The 16,555-nt window shown below is 38.9% G+C and overlaps 1 protein-coding gene across 1 annotated transcript; it reads left to right on the top strand.

Moving 5' to 3' along the window:
* Window positions 1-6,617: 6,617 nt before the first annotated feature.
* On the top strand, window positions 6,618-7,906 carry LOC309806684 (craniofacial development protein 1-like). Its single transcript, XM_082625607.1, is given in 3 exon segments — window positions 6,618-7,234; window positions 7,236-7,497; window positions 7,501-7,906. Coding segments are annotated over 3 exon segments (897 nt in total). The 5' UTR covers window positions 6,618-6,629; the 3' UTR covers window positions 7,531-7,906.
* Window positions 7,907-16,555: the final 8,649 nt, after the last annotated feature.

Below are 16,555 nucleotides of genomic sequence, written 5' to 3'. Positions count from 1 at the left end.
TTGAGAGGGCTCTAGTCCTGGGCTGGGGTGCACACTGGGATGGTTGCAGGAAACCAGCTAGTGTCCTGGGCAGTTTTAATCTGCTCCCCCCAGCCTGTTTCTGGAGTAATCAAGTGTGTGTGCATTCCTCATGAGTGGAGTCGAGGCTTCTTACAGTCCACATGTCAGTCTACTGGTTTTCAAACCAGATAAGGGGACTCAGTCTCTGGGTCTCTGACCTATGTGGTTCAAACTGCTCATTCCCCAGGCAGGATCTCTGAGCCTATGTCATCCCCCTTCTCTTCTGTGTCCCCTACTAGGGGTAAAGGTCCTGACATGATCACTTTCCTTCCCTTCCTACCTGACTCCATGTGGATCTTTCTTACAGCCTTGGATGTGTAAAAGTCTTTCTGATAGTCTCCAGTTTGTTTCAGTGAGAATTGCTCCACATGTGGATGTATTTCTGATGTGTTCATTGGAAGAGGTTAACTCTGCATCCTCCTACTCTGCTATCTTGGTCTCCTCCCCTATACATATCTTCTTAAACCATAATTAATCTCCAAATAAAGATAATAACAAAGTCATAATACCACCTTACATGATACAACTATCCTGCATACAACTGAAAATACACTAATCTTTTTTCCAGAGGAGGAAGTAAAATCCTTGAGTGATGTTTACTCTTCTCCTGTTATCCCATAACTTAAATACTGTGATTTAAAATTAACAATACTTAAATGCTGATAGAAAGTCAATAAATCTTATGTTATGTGGTAAGGAAATATGAGAGGAAAGAAAACAAGGCTATTTGCTTAATATATGTATAAATACACACAAAACTTATTCATAACAAATTAGGAGGAAATACTCATGATAGTTATAGTCATTATTTCTGATGCTAGTCACATGGTCATAACTGGTATTTATAAATAAATTCTTCTACTATCCATTCTGTATTTCCTTTGCCTTCAGCAATCACCTCAGCTAGTTATGGTTCTTTATGTGGCAGTGTGACCCAAATCTTCATTTCCAATGTATCTGGTAGTTCTCCCTGGATTATGTTGTTGTGCTTTTCCATTGACCTTGATCACAGGGCATGTTAATATTAAGAGATGCCCTAATGGATCTCCTGTATTTCAGACATACTTTTCCTTACCTCCGTTGTGGAGTAGTTGTCCAACTTCTCCTTGATAGTCAGGATCACAGGCAGAATAAATAACTGGCCATGGAACATCAAGTAAGCTGTGATACCAAAACTGCTCACTGCTGGTGGCTGTCAGACCCACCAAGTCATAAACTTTAGTAGCCCAAGCAGCAATTATTTATAAAAATGGAAAGGTTACATCTTAGATCAGCCTTAAGCAGTTCCAAAGGGCATAAGTGAGCTGGAAAAATAAGTGTCTCAGACTTCCATGTCACCCAGCACATTCTCAAAACATACCACTCACACAGCTCACAACTGTGGTCTCATGGGATGATTCTTTATGACCAGCTTAGGAGAAGAAGAAAATAACCCAGACTTGGTCCATGGATAGTTCAGCCTGGTGTTCTAGTTTGGGCCCCAAATGGGCTGCTGTTAAAGTACAGCCCACTCAGAGGAAGCCTTGAAAAACAGTAGTGATGAGAAAATTCGAACAGTAGAGAGGGCTTTGGTCAGTATTATGCATCACCCAATTTTGTTGAGAGACATGTGACTCAAAACGAAGATATACAGGAATGCATAGGCAGTGGTGAATGACTTGGCTAATTGGCTGGAGGCATGCAAGGAACAAAATTATCAGTTTAGAGACAAGGATGTCTAAGGAAGTAGAATGTGGGTGGGCATATGGGAATGGACACGAAATAAGAGGAATTTACCACATGTTAACCAGGTATGGAGGATGGCTGGTCCAATAGATTATAAACCAACTTCTATGCTTGCTGAATAGACTCATGAATGGAGTGGCCATGATGACAGAGATGGAGACTACCTCTGGACCGAATAGCATGGGTTCCCCTCTCACTGAAGTTGATCTAGCTAATGCCCCAGCTAAATGTGCATCCTATCCAGAAACATATCCTAATGCTGAATCCCTGATATGATACCATACTTTGATGAAACCAAACAGACACTTGATGGTAATTTGATAACACTGTGCCCCTCTTATCCTGACAAGGGCAGTAATTTGTCTTGGGCAGAGTGACACATATTCCAAGTACGTGTTTACCTTTTTTCTTTAGCAGCAGTATCTCAGTCAGCATAATATACAAGAGCTCACAGAGTGATCTATAGAGTAGGATCCCACATATTGTCTCCTCAGACCAAGAGATCCTTTTAATGGCAAAAGAAGCATGGTGATGGGAACATGGCAAATAAATCCTCTGATGTTACCATATATTGAATGATTTGGAGGCTGCTGACCTGACAGAGCATGGAAATGCACATTTAAGGCACATCTGCAATATCAGTTTGGAGATGATACCCCTTAATGGGGACACTATCCTTCAGAAAGCAGTACCTTTATCCTAAACCAATGACCATATATGGTGCTATGTCCCGTATTATTCAATGAGTTCAGGAGCCAAGTGATAGAGGAAGGTGTGACTTCACTTCACAGTCACTCCAGGGCCCGACTGAGAGAATTTGTGTTTTCCGTTTGCTCAACTTAAGACCCTGTGGGCCTAGAGGTCCTATTTCCCAGAAGAGGGATGCTTTCACTCAAAGACAATGAAAAAGTCTCACTAAACTTAAGCCATGGCTGACAGCTGATAACTTAGAGTTTTTCAAATTGACCAACAAACAAAGGAGTTACTATACTGGCACAATTGTATACACTTGGGTATTTTAACCTGATGATCCTAAGGAGATATGGTTTTTGTTACTTAATAGGAGCATGGAGGTATACGTTTGGTACTTAGGTTAACTACAGTATATTTCTTGGTACGTCCATGTTTAACCTAATTATAAATGAACAAGTACAGCAATCATTGCTGGGTAAAGGTATGGTAATGATAGTATCAAGCCTCTCAGCAATGAGAGCCTGAATCATCTCACCAAACAAGCTACTGAGGCCATCTGAAGTTGTAGGTGAGAATAAGAGGAATTTAGAAGGAGAAGGAGAAGGAGATGATAAGTATCATTTACAAATTTAAAATCAATTGAAGTAAAGAAGGCTGCAATTCACCCTATTAATGCTACTTTTACAAGTTTTTCCAGAAATTTAGACCAACCCAAGTTCTGAAGAAGCCGAGAACAGATGGGAAGAGCTTAGGCTGGGCTGGTGCACCCATCCCCCAATGGCTGCAGGTCTTGGCTGGTAACTGCTCAAACTGGCTATTTCTCTGGAGGATCGCCCTAGGCTGATTGAAGCTGTTACACCCAAAGATTTCTGAGAAGTTAAACTGTCTCCTCTCCCAGGGGTCAGACAGTCCCCAGTGACTGTTTAATGCACAGATAAGAAAGTGAAGCCCTTCTTTCTCTGGGCAAGAAAATCTCTAGCTACAATCTATGCTCTGAAATGTCCTATGGGATTAGATTGAACCTAAACCTCTCCTGAAATCACATTTTTGCTTAATTTCATCTTTTGCCTTTTCTCACTCTCCTTACTCCCTTACAGATTTCACCTCAGAACTTCCTCAAAGATCACTTGCACAAGACTACCTGTCTTATGCTCTGCTTCTAAGTTACCTGATCCAAATCAACTGGGTGTGGCAAGAATTGCTTTCCTCAACCTAGGGCCACAATCTCATCTGGAGGTCATTTCCTGTAGCTACAGATCTCTTGCCTGGTTTTGGTAAAGGCCCTCTCCCTTTTCCCTTTTAGAATGCCTTGTGGTAGTGTCTTTCTCTTGTTGAGAGTCCTGAGGTCTTTACCATTCCTTTGACCTTGCTCATATCTTTGAAAACAGTCCCTTCATTTAAATCTTCTCCATTGCCCCATTTGTGTGTGACACTGATTTCCCATCACAGTCCTGACTAATAAAGTAGGGACAAGCAGGAAGTAACCTGATCAGATTAACATCTAGAAAGATCAATTTGGCAGCAGTGTAGAAGAGAGTATAAGAAAGGCAAGTCTAACTGCAAAGAGATTATTTAGTGGGTTATTGTAATAATCCAGAAAATAATTGAAAATGTTTAAATGTCAATATCCATGGAGATAGCATATTGGAGGTAAATTTGAGAGATAAGTAAGCAGTAAAATTTAAGGATTAAAATAACCTAACATCCTGAGATAAATAAAGTTACGTATGATGTCTTATGAATTCATTAAACAATGATTGTGTTACTACTTCAAATACATTTACTCTCACCCTGTAAGACTTGTGGTCTTAATGGAGACTCATTCCTATTTTGGTAGTTATTATAAAAAGCAAAACAAAGTAAATGTTATACTAGAGTTATAAGCAAAAGACTTTGAAGGCACATAATAAGGAATAGCCATCACTCTAAAGTTATAAAGTACAGAATTGCTTAATTTCTTTAACTAAATATATGTCTTCAAAGAAATCCCTGCATTACCCAAACATCTCTGATTAATTTCTTAAAGTCTTCAAAAAGCCATACGTGGATTTTTAGGCATTCATTTCCCAGGGGCAATATTTAATTACCTTAATCATATTCACTGCTACTATTAAAAGAATTACAAAGAAATGCCTATTAAATATTATTTAAACTATTATTAGCATTTGATGAGTTTAATGTGCATATAAATTGCTAACTCTAAATTTTCATATAAGTATAGTGGAGTAATGACTAATGTCTATAATATGTATATAGACTTCATAATTAAACATGCTGGATACTTTATTGCTTATTATATATAATATATATGTGAAAATATATTAAAATAATATAATATATTAAAATTGCATATGATTATATAATTTTAGCCCAAATTTTTATTCTGGCAAAACATTCAGAATTGAATAACTAAATTACCCCTTTCTCCTCCAGACACAAACAAAAATGTGAAAATGTAGAAAATACAGTAAGTTCCTTACATATGAATAAGTTCCATTCCAAGAGGGCATTCATAAGTCCAATTTGTTAGTGGGTCCAACAAATTTAGCTTAGGTACCCAACTAAAATAATTGGCTATATATTACTATACTATAATAGATTTATAATGCTTTTCACACAAATAATACATAAAAAACACACAAAATAATGAAAACACTTTTAATCTTACAGTAGAGTACCTTGAAAAGTACAGTAGTACAGTACAACAGCTGGCATACAGGGGCTGGCATCGAGTGAACAGGCAAGAAGAGCTACTGACTGGAGGAGGGAGAGGAGGTGGGAGATGGTAGAGCTGAAGGATCGTCAGCAATAGGAGATGGAGGGCAAGCTGCAATGTCACTCATGCCTGACATTGATGGCACAGGTTCCGGTTCCTTGCTGAATTCAATTCTATCTACCCTCTTGAAAAAATGGTCCAGTGATGTCTGGGTAGTAGCTCTTTTTTTCTCATCATAGATGACACAGTAGCACTGGATTGCATTCTGAACGGCTGCTGCAACCTTCATGTACCGTTTTATGTTCAGGTCCTGTGCCTCAAAAACTAACAGTGCCTCCTCAGATAAAAACAATCCCCTTGCCATTTCCTGCATCGTGAATCTCTTCGGTTCTTCAGTTACTCCTTCTTCCTCTTGTCTCTCTTCATTCTTTCTCTGGGCCTCCAATTCCATCAGGCCTTCATTAGTAAGCTCCTCGTGTTGCACAGCAAGGAGTTCAGTGAAATCGTTCTCTTGTAGATCTAGCTCCAGCTTCTCACTAAAGGTCACTAAGTTGCTGAAGACTTTTTTGGACTCCTTATCCACCTTCTCAAATACACGAAAACTGTGAATAAACTGCAGGCAAAGCTTCTTCCAAACCCTGTTCATGGTGACGGCTGTAACCTCATGCCAAGCAAAGTCAATGTTTTTTATGGCTTTGTAGATGTTATAGTCCTTCCAAAATTGTCACAAGGTTGCTCCCAATTCATGATTCACCTTTGCTGCCTGACAAGAAATGTGATGTAAATAATATTTCTTGAAAGTTGCTGTAACTCCCTGGTCCATAAGTTGGATAAGCAACCTATATTTGGTGGCAGATGTGCTACTTTGATGTTGGGATGAAAGTTGTCCATGAATGGGGGTGGCCTGGAGCACTGTCGAGCAGCAAAAGAATGTTGAATGGGATGTCCTTCTCCAAGCAATATTTCTCCACCTCCTGGATAAAGTGGTGGAAAAACCAGTCCTGGAAAACGGCCTGTGTAACCCAGACTTTGGGGTTACTCTTGCACACAACTGGGAGAGAGCCCCTAGCTATGTTTTGAAAGGCTCCTGGGTTCTCTGAATGATAATTGAAGAGGGCCTTCAGCTTCATATCACTGGAAACATTGCCACCAAACAACAGTTAGCCTATTCTTTGTGGCTTTATAGACTAGCATCAACTTTTCCTCCTTACTGATGTAACTTTGGTCTGGCATCCTCTTCCAGTACAGTCTTGCCGCATCTACATTAAAAATCTGCTCGGGTAAATAAGCGCCTTCATCAATAATTTCTCAGAGCACACTGCGGGGGCCGCCCCAGCTCCCGCCGACCCTGCCGCATCTCTGTCTATGGTTTCTCCCTAGAGCTTTGCCTTTGGAGGTAGCTGTTGTGGCTCTGTCCGCCCCGCGCCGCAGCAACATGGAGGAATTCGACTCTGAAGATTTCTCCACCTCGGAGGAGGATGAAGACTACGTGCCATCGGGTGGAGAGTATAGTGAAGATGATGTAAATGAATTAGTGAAGGAAGAGGAAATGGATGGTGAACAGCAGACACAGAAAACCAAAGGGAGAAAAAGAAAGGCTCAGAGCATTCTGGCTAGGAAGAGAAAACAAGGTGGTCTCTCATTAGAAAAGGATGAGGAGGATGCCAACGAGGAATCTGGAGGAAGTAGTAGTGAGGAGGAAGATGCAGCTGCAGAGCAAGAAAAAGACATTGAGTCAGAGGATGCAAGGAAAAACAAGGAAGATGTACTATGGGCCAGCTTCCTCAATGACGTAGGACTAAAATCAAAAGTGCTTCCGTGTACACAAGTTAAAAGAGGAGAGGAGGCTGAAGAGACAAGTTTGAGTAAATTGTTGGTCAAAGCAGAAGAGCTAGGGAAACCTAAAGAAACAGAAAAAGTTAAAATCACCAAGGTGTTTGATTTTGCTGGTGAAGAAGTCAGGGTGACTAAGGAAGTGGATGCTACATCTAAAGAAGCCAAATCCTTCTTCAAGCAAAATGAGAAAAAAAAAAAAAACCCAGGCTAATGTCCCTTCAGCTCTACCGTCACTTCCTGCCAGGTCAGGGTTAAAAAGGTCAAGGGGCATGAGCAGCCTTTTGGGGAAAATAGGAGCCAAGAAGCAGAAGGTGAGCACCCTAGAGAAGGCCGAGCTGGACTGGGAGAGCTTCAAGGAGGAAGAGGGCATTGGCGAAGAACTAGCCATCCACAATCAAGGGAAGGAGGGGTACGTTGAACGGAAAGCTTTTCTAGACCGAGTGGATCACAGGCAGTTTGAAATCGAGTGAGATCTCAGGCTGAGCAAAATGAAACCCTGATGTGATGAGGAACCTACAGCAGCTTAATCCTGTTTACAACGTGAGATTTTGTGCATCTATGAAATGTTTCCTGTGTTTCCCATTGACTGTTTCCCAGCAAGGTCTTTTTTTCTACATTGAATTTCTGTCTTTGTATCTTGATCTCATGTGATTTCAGTCATTTTACTTTTAATAGTTTGTCTTTTAAAAAATAAAAATAAAAAAGTACAGGTTGGTCCTGTGGAGAAAAAAAAAAAAAAATTCTCAGAGCATTTCAGGAAATTCCCGGGCAGCTACTGTATCTGCACTTGCTGCCTCACTGCTTACTTTTACACTGTGATGGTTGGTTCTAGCCTTGAACTGATGAAACCAGCCATGGCTGGCATTAAAAGATGTGCCCTCTGATTCTTTGCCGCGTTTCTTCTTCAAGTCTTCATAAAGGCTTTTAGCTTTCTCTTGAATCAGCATTAAGCTGAGCAGGACTCAGCGCTGATGTTGATCTTGCATCCGCACACTGAGAAGGTTCTCCATCTCCTCCATCACTTTTTCATGCTTCTTTGATATTTTGTCAACATCGTCAGCACAGCAGACTTCACATACTCCATGGTCTTGTCCTTGTTCTTTAGAATTGTACTGATGGTTGAACGATTCATGTTATAAGACTAAGTGACGTTTACTGTTTTTTCACCTCACTCCACTATCTCAATTATTTTCACTTTCGTTTCCATCGTTATCACTTGGCGCTTCTTAGCAGTACCACCTACATCACCGCTGCTTTTATGCTTGCTTCCAGACACCCTGGGCTTGAAATAAAGATACTGTACTCTATACAGTATTGTACAGTAAAGTACACAAAAGCACAACCACTTGTAGAGGATGCACGCATGTGACAGTATATGCCAGACACGTGAACTAACTTATGTGATTGGACATGAGAACGCATGTTCACATCTTTGAAATTTTGTGACTTGAAGGTTTGTATGTAGGGGACTTACTGTATGTAAAGATTTCAGAGGACAGTGTGGCCAGAGTATAGGGTATATGAGGATAAATATTTGGAGAAAGGGTTATAAAAGTAGGCTGAGACCAAGCTATAAAAAGTATTCTTGTCCGTGTTAGGAATTTGTTTAGGATTTAATAACTGATTAGATATTGGCAGAGGAGGGTCAAGTAACCCTCCTCTCCTTTCCAGATTGGTTGATTGAGTAGATATAAGTCTATCTACCCAGAAGTATAAGTAGAGTGAATAAGAAGACTGGGCTTTTACTCAGAGAAAAGTATAGGAAAAATAGACAGAATTCCAGGATAGAGGAAGAGATAACACTGGAATTTGTGGATTTAGGGTGTAAAGGAATCTGACTAAAGACACTTCCTCCCCGCCCTGATACACACAGTGCTGCTCTGTTATCTGTGTTAAACTGCACCTAGTTCTTGTTGTCTTATCAATCTGATGACATCCAGGGAGATAGACAGTTGGCGAGAGCTATTAGGGGCAGGTAGGCAGGCAGGATTTGGGCTTGGATGGATACTATTAGATAACAGGTGTTTCATAAATTCTCTGTTCCTTCTGCAGTATATCTCAATTTAGGGAATTCCTCTTCTCTTCCTCCCCAGATCACACACTTGTTGCACTTCAGGAATTTAATTTATCCTCCCTTAGTTACACATCCTCTGACTGCACTTAAGGAATTTGAGTTACTTCCTATCAGTTTTGAATCACCCTATTTGGCAATCTTGGAGTCATTTGAACATACGCTCATCTCATCACTATTATTTGCATCCTCTGTAAACAAGTCTGCTGTTTTTCCCAGTTTCATTCCTTCAGTTGCATTATCTCTCTCTTTTTTTTTTTTTTTTTTGCTGTACGCGGGCCTCTCACTGTTGTGGCCTCTCCCCCGTTGCGGAGCACAGGCTCTGGATGAGCAGGCTCAGCGGCCATGGCTCACAGGCCTAGCCACTCCGTGGCATGTGGGATCCTCCCAGACCGGGGCACGAACCCGCGTCCCCTGCATCGGCAGGGGGACTCTCAACCACTGCGCCACCAGGGAAGCCCGCATTATCTCTTATTAATTTATTTTTTAAAGGTCCCATATCCATTTCTCTTAGTATAAGCAGCATAATGCTATGGAAGAACTCTTTGGAGAGGAAAAGGAATACTGGTTCTAGTTTTGCCACTGATGGCTATTCAGCTTTAGGCAAATGCTTTATCTCATTCAGCTTCTGGATCATAAAATACAGGAAGGCGCTAAAATAAATGTGCTTTGGAGACTTTCTATCCACAAAATTCTATGACTCACAGTTTGTCCTAGGTGGCCTGAGAGTCTACGCATCTGTTCTCCCTTTATGGGCTATGATTGTATCTTTATTATTGTATTTATGGCATTGTAATTAAATAACCGTATTCATTTATTTATGTAATATATATTTATTGAATTACTGCTGACTATATGCCAGGTACTGGCAAGCACAAAGAAGAGAACAGTTGTGGTCAGTCCTCTTAGGGTTTACAGGGTAGCTAGGAATGTGATATGATGATATATGAGTTGATGAAAGTAGCAGAAGATAATAATACAGAGTATTAAGGGATTCAAGAGAGATCTCTCCTAATCAGGAAAGCCTCACTTAAAGGACTTTATGCAGAGTCCTAAAGGAGATGAAAGGAAAGGGAAGAATGCTCCAGACAGAGGGAATAGCATGTTGGAATGCTTGGAGATGGGAGAGCACAAGGGTTTCAAAGAAGGTCAGTATAGTTGGAGAAGAACGAATGAAGGAGAAAGAAGTATACAGAAGCAGTCGTGTGGTCAGATTTTGTTCAGGGCATTTTGAGCTGTCTTAAGGTTTTAGATTCTATCCTGTGGGCAATGGAAAGCCTCTGAAAAGTTTAAAGTAGGAATGTGCCCTAGTCATATTTACATTTTGAGTTTCAATCTGGATTCATAATGATAATGAAAATAAAATAATAACTAATTTTTATTGCATGCTTACTGTAGGTACGGCTGTAAATTCTTTACAGAAATTGTCCTACTTAATTCTCACAGTAACTGTATTAGTTTCCTAGGGCTGCTGTAACAAATTGCAGTAAACTGAGTGACTTAGAGTAAGACAATTTTTTCACAGTTCTGGAGGCCAGAAGTCTGAAATCAAGATGTCTTCTAGGTCATGCTCTCTCTGAAGGCTCTGAGGGAGAATCCTTCCTTGTTTCTTCCTACCTTCTAGTGGTTGCCAGTAATCGTTGGCATTCCTTGACTTATAGATTTATCATTCCAATCTCTGCCTTCATCTTTACATGGCATTCTTCCCTATGTCTCACATTTTCTTCCCTCTGTCTCTGTCTCTGTGTCCAAATTTCCCTCTTCTTATAAGGATACCAGTCATTGGATCAGGGCCCATCCTAGTGCAGTATGACTCCATTTTAACTTGACTACATCTGAAAAGACTCTATTTCCAAATGATTACATTCTGAGGTTATGTGTTAACATGATTTAGGGGGGACAGAAACCTACCACAATAACATTAAGAGGTTAACCCAGGTTGAGATGTGAGGAAACATAGGCGCAAATGACTGGCATTTATAGAGGTTAGATTAATTAATGGAACCTTTTATTATTGTTGTTGTTATTAATATTACTTCTTAGTTGTTGTTTTTTTTTTTAAGTGAAAATCATGCATTAGCAGGTCTGGGCCGATGACTATCTGTTGTTAGGGAGAAATAGGTATAAAATAAGTGGAAATGAAATAATAATCAAGAAACACACTGTATACACAATTAATGCAAATATAAGTAGTCAAATAAATCACAAAGGTGTAAGATTATTTCACCTGTTAGCCATCTAAAGTGAAAGGTGATATTTGATCCCAGGGTGAAGTAACCTGGCCTTGGTGTTATAGAGACACTAGGGACTGATTTTTCTTTTGATGATGGAAAAATTCAAGAGCATTCAGGTTAAACCAGGCCATCATTTCCCATGGATAAATCAGAATGTCAGAGAGAGGTCTAGCAAGTGCAGCAAAATGTTTTTTCAAGGCAAGTGCAGCAAAATGTTTTTTCCTGGCTTGAATTATCCCAGTAATTATACACATTCTACATTTTGCTTAGGTTGAGGGCATACAGGTAATTAATGGTCTTAATTTGATAGTGATTACAATCTAGATCATGCTTTACTCAACATTATTTGACTGAAACTGGAGGGCAACTGAAGGTGTTTTTGTTTGTTTGTTTGTTTATTTTTAAGGAAAATAACTTAATAAAACTTAAAAGGGGAAGGGAGGTCAGGATTGCTTCTTTCTAATGTCAAACATAATTAAAAATTTTTAAAGAATAAGGAAGGATTACTGAGGGAATTAGTTTTCTTTTTCAAAACACTGTGCCTAGCACATAAATTTTCAATAAGTATGTTATATTTAATTGTACTGGAATATTTCAGAAACAGTATACAGCATTGGAATCATCTTTATGTAGGTCTGCCCTATACAACTAAATAGAAGGATGAAAGTAGAAAGATGAAAAAGATGATCATTCAAGATCATTTCCAGCTTTAGGAATATTTATAACACTATTTAGGAATGTTTAATCCAACTGTAAATTCCACTTTCTCTAGTAAAGTGCTGTTTGAATTACTTATTTCAGACAGAGCTAATCAGGTTAACTTCTAATCATGTAATTAGAAATCAAATTAGCTATGGTTGGGAAAAGAACAAAAAAATTTCTGAATTTGTTTTTTTTTCTTTTTTGGGAGCTTATTAGTATAAGTCAAAACTACAATTCTGGGACATCAAAAACACCTTGAAATGTTGTTGTTGCCTCAGAAGAGTTTGGGACCCCCAGTGAGCATCTCTTAGAGTTTATCAGCATTCTGTTGCTTTCCTCATATTAACTCCTCCAGGCAGTGAGTAGATCATTGGTTTTAAGCAGTTACAATAGTGCTAAATTATTTCATATTTTACTCTCCTCTTTTTTCTGTCCTTCATTCTGCCCTTCAGAAATAAGTGTCACACAGACCTGAATGTGATAGCATCTCCATAAGTAGAAGTTGTGTGTCCTTGGGAAAGGACCTTGATCCCAACTTAATTTCCTCCCCAATTCCTAATAAACTACTAAGCCCATAGTAAATACTCAAAAATATTTGTTGAATAAATGATTTTGTGAAATGGAATCAACAGCATATTTACCCCCAATAATTATTATGAGTAGTAATACAAAGTCACTGAGACTGCCACACACTTGTCAATCTTGTATGTTGTTAATTATTATATTATTAACTATATTAATGATAGGACTGGGCTACCTTCATTCACAATTCAGTTTGAATGACCTAGTGTGAATAATCTACTCCAATAACCTCTTAACCTCTCCCTGTTTTCTGTCTCTTCTCTTTAACCCTTACTTTCCACAATAATACCAAAAGTTATTTTTTTAACTATAAATTGTATTATGACAAGTCCATGACCTGGAGCCTCTAATAGCTCCCATTTTTTTTTTATGGAAATAGCCTTCAAACTCCTAACAGTAAGAAAACCAAAAACAACAGAAAACTAAAGCTCATACCCCCAAAATATGTATATTTAATTATTTATTTATTATATCCATGGACCACTAAGTCGTCATACTACTTACATTATAAAACCTAAAAATAAACCTTAAAAAAGTTGTGATCATGATTAAAAGGTTTTGCTGATCATGGTGGCTCTATTTTAATATTCAAGCCACCATATACACTTAGGATAAAGTCCACATTAATAATCGAGATATCAGATTGTCCTCTTGATACACACACACACACACACACACACACACACACACACATATATATATATATATATATTTTTTTTTTTTTTCTGACCTTGCTAGACCTGCTTGAAATTACAGTTTTGTTCATAAAGTTGTTGACAGAGTGCTGGTTCTAGTATTAAAAGCGACAAACCTGCCCTTCTCATGGAGTTGGCCTCTTTGTACATGATTAGTCTCACCTTTAATTCATGATTTCTGTGTTCATTTCCTATGGTTGCTGTAAATATTACCATAAACTTGGTGGCTTAAAAGAACAAGAATGTATTCTCTTACAACTATGGAGGCCAGATGTTTGAAATTAGTTTCACTGGGCTGAAAACAAGGTGTTGGCAGGGCTGCATTCCCTCTGCAGGCATCCTCCAGAGGACTATCCTTCCATTGCCTCTTCTATCTTCTGGTGGATGCAGGGATCACTTGGTCTGTGACCACATCACTCCAATTTCTGTCTTCATAATTACATTGCCTTCTCTTCTGTCTCTATCAAACTTCCCTCTATCTCTCTTTTATTAGGATGCGTTTAATTGCATTTAGGGCCTGGATAATCTACCCAACTCAAGATCCTTAATTTAATCACAGCTGCAAAGTTCCTTTTTGTAATATAATGTAACATTCACAAGTTTCAGGGATTGGGACATAGATATCTTGGGTAAGGGAGCATTATTCAATCTACCACAATTTCTCTGCAGAAATGTTTAATAAACCTGGGTAGGCAGAATTCTGCAATGGCTCTCAAAATTCCCACTCCCTGGTGTGTATGTCTTGTATGAGTCCCTCCCCTTTAGTGTGGGTGATGTTGTGATAGGATGGATTTCATTCCTATCATTATGTTATGTTATATGGCAAAATGGATTTTGAAGATGGGATTCAGGTCCCAAATCAGTTTATTTTGAGTTAATCAAAAGGAAGACTATCTGGGTGGCTCCAACTTAATCAGGCAGAAGCCCTTAAAAAGGAAGAAATTTGAAACATGAGAGAGATTTTTCTCTTTCTGGTCTTGGAAAAGGTGGAAGCCATTGTGAGTTCTACAGCTGAAAGGAAGTAAATTCTGCCAACAACTTGAATGAGTTTGGAAGAGGATGGAAAGTTTCATGTAGGATGGAAGCTCCAGTCATCACTTTGATTGCAAACATATGAGACCTGAGCAAAGAATCCAGCTGACTCCTGCCAGACTCCTGACCAATGAAAACTGAGATAATAAATGGGTGTTATTTTAAGCCACTTAATTTGTGGTACATTGTTAGTCAGAAATAGAAAATAGTAATAGAATAACAGTACAAGGCCACTTAGCCTTTTCTGAGAATGAGATTAGCTAAACCTAGACAAAATTGTCCACGGATAGGAACCCATGTAAACTGCCACATGTGGCTGTACTCTCAATGAGAATAAAGGAGAGGAAGTGCCATTGTCAATCTCTCAGCCATGTGGGTCTCCCAATTTATTCATCTTTGGATACTTTGTTTAACATGTATTTGGCATATAACTGGTTGACAAGTTGAGTATCTGGATGGTCTAACAGTATCTGAAATTATCACCATGACATTTAAGGACCTCTACAGTGTGATGTCAACTATGTTTTGATTCTTCTCCCTCAGTCCACCTCTCATCCTCTTGGTCCACTTGTTAAATGATGCTGGAACACTCACTGCTCTCCAAATGCACAGTTCTGTTTTCCACGTTTTTTAAAACTGTATTTCAACAGCTTCACTATGAGTGCCCTGTTTCTCTTCACTTGCTAAACTCCCTTTCATTATTCAAGTTCCAGCTCAAATACAACCTCTTTAGGCATCCTTTTCCATCAAATGCCATATTTGGTATAGCTAAAATTTGTTATTGTCCATTAGGCCTTTGCACATATCTTGGGTATAGCACTCATATTACAGTATTATAGCTCATTTTTATTGCATTTATTGCTAAATTGTGAATGCCTTGAGGCCAAGAACTGCATTTTGTCAATGTCTCATTTCCCTAGGGTAGTGGGCATCCTCCCTTCTGATAATAGCACATCCTTTTCCTCGGGAAGCACTTCTTTCTCCATGTGTTTTGTGTTGACCATCACGGTTTTCTTGCCCCATGTTGGCAAGACAGGTGGACCAATCATCATACCTTGATGATCCCAGTCTGAGCCGAAGACTGGGATGGCACAAGACATAAACTGGGTCATTATAAGCCCTTTCTACTTTCTAAAAATGATTCCAATAGGGAAGATTTCTGTTCTCTTTGTAAGATTGTAGAGAATGGAAGACTAGAACTACCTGAAACCATAAGCTGGGTCTTGTGGAGTTTCTTTCATTAAAGGATGAAGCCAATAGGTAGGAGAAGTAAAGAGAAGAGATGGGAAATCCTAAAGGACCCTGAATGGGGATGTCCCTGAGACTAGATCTAGCCCTGCCTTTTCAGATATCTCTACTTTTTATATTAGCTCATAAAATCTTTTTTGCTCAGGGCAAGTGGGTTTCTATATACTTTACAGAGTTCTGCTTAATATTTCTAGAGTACCTAACAAGTAGACTGGCTCACAGACTGTGCACACAGTAGTTGTTCAATAAATAAACATTATTCTAAAGATTTTTAATTTTTTGGTGTGTGTGTGGGGGGCACTATTATATTTACCTAAAGAAAAGAGATTAAAAGAATCTCAAACATACATGAAACATTAAAAAGTTATTGTTAGAACTCCATTGTGTTGGCCTTACTCTTCCACACAACAAATCCTCCTAGTAATCTGGCCTCTGTTTCTTATACCATCATTACATACTTTCAGAGGTAATTAAATGTCTATGATGAGTAGGGATTACCATGGCTAGACTTAGACTCATTTGCTTTTGACTTGTTGACACCTTTAACTTTGTTGTTTTTGTTGTTTGAGTCCTTATTTTAACTTCATATTTGAAGGATATTTTTATTGGATTAAAATTATAGATTGACTTTTTGTTTTGGTTTGCTTTGTTTCTACCCTTTAAAGTGCCCTTCTATTGCTTTTTAACTTGCATTGTTTCTAATGAGAAATCAGTCATTCCTGTATTTCTGTTTTCCTATACATTATATGTATTTTTTTTTCTTATTTTCTTTGCATCTGGCTTCTTTCAAGATTTTCCCTTTATTTTTGGTTTTCATCAAAAACATGTCTAGGGGCTTCCCTGGTGACACAGTGGTTAAGAATCTGCCTGCCAAGGCAGGGGACATGGATTTGAGCCCTGGTCCGGGAAGATCCCACATGTTGCAGAGCAACTAAGCCTGTGCACCCCAGCTGCTGAGCCT

Source organism: Mesoplodon mirus (assembly GCF_964341445.2).
Source record: "Mesoplodon mirus genome assembly, chromosome: 6".
In the NCBI taxonomy this organism is placed as follows: domain Eukaryota; kingdom Metazoa; phylum Chordata; class Mammalia; order Artiodactyla; family Ziphiidae; genus Mesoplodon; species Mesoplodon mirus.
Note: the sequence above shows the minus strand (reverse complement) of the source record. Positions and strands in the feature narration are given on the sequence as shown.